Below are 5012 nucleotides of genomic sequence, written 5' to 3' on the forward strand. Positions count from 1 at the left end.
TGCCACTCGCCACGGCCAGCCCCGCTCCTCCCACCGCTGCAGCGACACCAGTGCAGGGAAGAGCCGGGGCCTGGCCGTCGTGCAGCTCTGCCTGCCGGGCCGGCCGAGCTCTCCCTGACCCTGGTGGGCACGTGACCATGGGGCCCTGGCCCTACCCCTGCAGGTGTGTGCGTCCCCTCCGGATGGTTCCGGAAACAGCTCCATAGATGAGGCAGGCGCATGGCGGCCGCAAGTGCAGGGCCACGACGGCCCGCGGGCACGGGGTCCCTCGGGGGTGGGAGGCGCTGCTGCTGTGGGTGGCACGGCTGGGCTGGGGCGGAGCCGGGTACTGCTGTGGAGCAGCCAGCAGGTCGGCTTCTTCACACCCACTTCATGGGGCACTGCAGCCTCCGGGGGCAGCCCAGTGCCCTAGCTGGGTGGGGACCTGGGACCCACAAGAGGCTTGGGGCACCTGACCCTGTTGCTCAGCTGCAGGGCCGGGGTCTGACTTGCTCGTTGAGTGACAGCGGGCCCCCACTGCAGCCCTGTCTTGGTCACCAGGTCTACCCAGTGGAAGGACCGAGGGAGAAAATGCCTTAAAGACACAGGCATGGCTGGTCCCCATGTTGAGTGCCCAGATGGGAACGGAGGGAGGAAGACGGGGCGGCCCCACAGGCCCCACAGCCTGGCCGTGCTCAGCTCCGTCCAGCAGGGCCGGGCTCTGCTCCAGAGACTGCTCGGTCCCCCTCTGGGCAGGCCCTGCTTCTTGCCCAGCCATGGCGACCCCTGGTCCTGGGGCCACCCTAGCTGTCCCTGGAACTAAACAGGCAGTGATGACAGGCTGTCACGTGCACAGGTGCTTGGGGGTGGGGGGGTCCCTCAGCGGAAGGAGGGCAGGGCCAGCTCTGGGGGAGCAGCTCAGCATGGTTCACGTGTACCCAAGCAGCCCAGCTCCTGCCCCATCCGGCCCGCCTGCGACTGCTCCTGGGCCCCACTCTCGCCCAGTCCCTGGAAAGGAGGGGAACCATCCGCATCCTGCAGAGACAGACACGGCCTGGGTGCGACTGCACATGCAGCCCCAGCTGTCACTCTGAGCCAGCTCTGAAGGCCAGAGGGAGGGCCGTGCCCTAGGCGCAGGACACGCCAGGGAAGGCCAGGCGGTCCTGCACCCCCATCAGAGCTGTCGCTGGGCCAGGCTCATGCAATGGGGCCCAGCAGGCTTTGGGGTCTCTGCCCCAGCTGGTGGGCGAGGTTCTCGGGGTCTGCCCCCAAGCCTGGTCGCACCCTCCCAGTTGGCAAGGGAAGGAGCCAGCCCTTTCTGGAAGTGCCTGGGGTGGGGGGCAAATCGGGCAGCAGGTGCCGGCCGAGTAGGGCCCATCTGCGCTCCTCGCTGGCCGACAGATGGGCCTGGCCTAATACTTGTGGGTTCGGTTAGACTCGAGGCTGATGCGGCCAACCCAGGCTGCAGGTGTGACAGCCCAACGGCACCCACCACCGTGGTGGGCAGGCGGACCATGGTGCCCCAGGAAGGGCCTCGTGCTGCAGTGTGCACAACCAGATTTCAGGGAAGTGTCTTGAGGAGGGCGTCAATGCCGTGCCTGGGTTCCTTGGTGCTAACGGCGCTGCCATGGCGCAGGGAGGTAAATCCAGGGCAGGCAGAGCAGGCGGGAGGCGGGGGGCACAGCCGACACCCACCGCCGGCAGCCTTTTGGTCCCTCGCTGTCAGCTGCGGCCGGGGGCAGAAGCCCCCGCCCCAGGCCGGTATCTCTGTGGCCACTCCGGGCAGGCGGCCCAGGGGAAGTTCCCAGCTTCGAGATAAGCTGTCGGATGTGGGTGCGTCCCGGACGGCGGACAGTGCTCCAAGCAGATCCTGCAGGGACGACGGGATGGGAACTGGCCCAGCCCAGGCGCCCAGGCCGGGGAGAAGCAAAGCATGCTTCCTGCCTTTACGAAGGATCTGCCGGAGCCCTCCCCAGACAGGCTGCGGCCGCAGCCTCAGCCCCGAGGAGTGTCCCCACGTCGGGATGCACCTGCAGGGCCTGAGCAGACGCAGGTGCTGCAGAGGCCCTCACCTGACTCACCGCCTCCTGCCGCCCGAGGCTGTGCCCTCCTCTGCTTTGGCCGCCACTCTGCCTCCTGTGAGTGCGCATGCCTGTCTCCCCTGAAAGCCGGGGCCACGTGGGACCCTCCCAGTAGGGAGTGTGGCCACGTGACCCAGGTTAACCAATAAGCTGGAAGGGAGGATCTGTCCAGAGGATTCTAGGAGAGATTTTCCTCCCTGGCCGATTTTCTTCCTTCCTTAAGTGCAATGACTTGAACCTGTGAGAGTTGGAGCTACAGCAGCCATCCTGGAGCGATGAGGTGACAAGCCAGAAGACTGGGAACCAGTACGTGTGGCAGAGCCCAGGAATGGACAGTCTGAGTCCCTGACGATGCCCTGACATGCCGCACCTAACCTGGACCTGGGCGTCCCCTGGAACCTTCACCAGAACCTTTGAAACGCCACTTGAAAGTGAGTGGGCCCCACAGCTCCCTCAGCTTGGCCCTCTGGAGTCCCCTCACTGGGCCATCTCAGGTGTGGCAAGCTCGTCCAGTGGCCTCCCTGGCCAGAAAAGGAGGCCTAGGCTGGGCTGCGTGGGAGGAGACGGGGCTCCAGGGACAGGGTGACAAGAACTCCCACAAGCCACAGTTCTGGGGACACACCAAGAAGGCCGTGAGTGCTGAGCTGGCGGGAGATGGGGAGCAGTGAGTGTTCTTGAGTGGGAGCGTTTGCCACACCAGTCCGAGGCTCTGCTTCCGTCCTCTGGGGTCTGCTGGAGGAGGCTCCGTCTCAGCCAGAGGAGAAGGCTGGAAGCTGAATTTGTGCAAGTGGCCAGGAGGTCCCCTGAGAGGACAGTCCTGCGACGGCCATCTGGTCCACCCCGCACCGCCAAAGGGATTCCCTGGGCTGAAGCAGCAGTGAGCTACAGGAAACAGGGCTGCCGTCCACACCGCGGTGTCGCGGGCGCACCTCATCCTCGTGGGCCAGGCAGCGGGCACGGTCCAGCCACAGCGGAGGAGGGAGGGAGGCAGGACTCAGGCCCCAGGGCCCCAGGGACTGTGCACGTCGCCTCCCTGCACGCGGAGAGATAGCAGCTTGCAAGCAGCCATGTGGCCGGACGCCCGGCTCCCACGGAGACGCTCCAAGCACGCCTCGTCTTCCAGCTGCTCTCGCGGCCGGAAATATTTATGTCTGCCATGTCTCCCGAGTGCTGCGTTTCTGCCTCAAGCCAGCCAGAGCCACCCTGGCCACCCAGAGCCCGGCGCCCAGTCGTCGCCTCCCCGGAGCTGAGGACAGTCTCATGACCAAGTCTGCCTGGCCCGAGGCCCCTGTGTGGCCCAAGTGGGACAGGCTGGGCTCCAGGGCCCGGGCGCTCTGCCTGGGGCTTTGGCACCTGCCACTGGCTCTGCTCCCATGGAGGCCCCGCGTGCCCGTCACTCCTCAGAGGACCCCAACCCAAGCCCTCCTGAGCTGTGTCTGTCTACCTCCTGTCCTCCTGGGCACAGACCAGCAGCAAGCTCCCGGCAGGAGCTCAGACCTCATGCCACACCCACGTGACTGGGCCGGGACGCCGGGAGCCCGGGGTTGGGCTGACCCGGAAGGGTCCCTCCGCCCCCGCTGACGCCGCACATCAGCCGCACAGCACAGCAGCCCAGGTCCTGGCTTCTCGAGAAGAGGAAGGGTGCTCAGAGCCCCAGACAGTGGGGCCAGCAGGTGGCGTGGCGCTTAAGGCGCTGGGCTCCCACACGGTCGGCTGCGGGCCAAGTCCACACCTGGCAGCTTGAAAATCACGCCGAGCGCATGTGCGAGTCCAAAATCCCAACAAGAGACTGCGGGGAGGGCTGTGGTGCGGCCAGCCCCCAGGGGCTGACCTCTCACTTTCCATCTCTGTCTCTCTTCCCAGTGAGCACATACACCTTCTGACAAAAATCGAAATAAATGTATGTGCAGCTGGAGTGGGCCGGGACGCCTATTCCCGAGGTGCATGTGCCTGAGAAGATGTTCACAGAAGCTTAAGTTTTAAACTCAATGAAAAATCTGAAAGCGTCCACCAGGGCACAGGCCAGCCCCCTTCCACACGGCCCCACGGTCTTCCTAGGCTGCGGTGTGGACGCGCCCTGGGGCAGGCCCACACAGCAGGGCCCAACCCAGGGCCATCCCACGCCTCCTGTGTGCCTGGCCGGGCCCTCGTGGCCCTGGGACCCCAGCTGAGCAGCAGCAGGCGGGAGGGGGCCGAGCTGTGCACAGTTGTCGCCAGAAGTTGGAGCGCAGGGCGGCCCACCTGCCACCCACCTGCTGCCCACCTGCCGCCCACCTGCCGCCCACCTGCCGCCCACCTGCCGCCCACCTGCCGCCCACCTGCCGCCCACCTGCCGCCCACCTGCCGCCCACCTGCCGCCCACCTGCCGCCCACCTGCCGCCCACCTGCCGCCCACCTGCCGCCCACCTGCCGCCCACCTGCCGCCCACCTGCCGCCCACCTGCCGCCCACCTGCCGCCCACCTGCCGCCCACCTGCCGCCCACCTGCCGCCCACCTGCCGCCCACCTGCCGCCCACCTGCCGCCCACCTGCCGCCCACCTGCCGCCCACCTGCCGCCCACCTGCCGCCCACCTGCCGCCCACCTGCCGCCCACCTGCCGCCCACCTGCCGCCCACCTGCCGCCCACCTGCCGCCCACCTGCCGCCCACCTGCCGCCCACCTGCCGCCCACCTGCCGCCCACCTGCCGCCCACCTGCCGCCCACCTGCCGCCCACCTGCCGCCCACCTGCCGCCCACCTGCCGCCCACCTGCCGCCCACCTGCCGCCCACCTGCCGCCCACCTGCCGCCCACCTGCCGCCCACCTGCCGCCCACCTGCCGCCCACCTGCCGCCCACCTGCCGCCCACCTGCCGCCCACCTGCCGCCCACCTGCCGCCCACCTGCCGCCCACCTGCCGCCCACCTGCCGCCCACCTGCCGCCCACCTGCCGCCCACCTGCCGCCCACCTGCTGA

At 68.1% G+C, this 5012-nt stretch overlaps 1 protein-coding gene across 1 annotated transcript; it reads left to right on the top strand.

Moving 5' to 3' along the window:
- The first annotated feature begins 4048 nt into the window (after nt 1-4048).
- Nucleotides 4049-5012, top strand: LOC114008545 (early nodulin-75). Its single transcript, XM_027773438.1, has 2 exons — nt 4049-4124; nt 4228-5012. Exons 1-2 carry the CDS (start codon nt 4049-4051, stop codon nt 5010-5012), a joined length of 861 nt encoding a protein of 286 aa, XP_027629239.1.

This window comes from Tupaia chinensis, unplaced genomic scaffold (assembly GCF_000334495.1).
Source record: "Tupaia chinensis unplaced genomic scaffold, TupChi_1.0 Scaffold000355_1, whole genome shotgun sequence".
Taxonomy (NCBI): domain Eukaryota; kingdom Metazoa; phylum Chordata; class Mammalia; order Scandentia; family Tupaiidae; genus Tupaia; species Tupaia belangeri.

Coding starts and splice junctions, on each gene's coding strand:
- LOC114008545 (XM_027773438.1), top strand. CDS start 4,049: ATGAAAAATCTGAAAGCGTCCACCAGGGCACAGGCCAGCCCCCTTCCA. Junction 4,125..4,227: donor CACGGTCTTCCTAGGCTGCG/GTGTGGACGCGC, acceptor CTGGGACCCCAG/CTGAGCAGCAGCAGGCGGGA.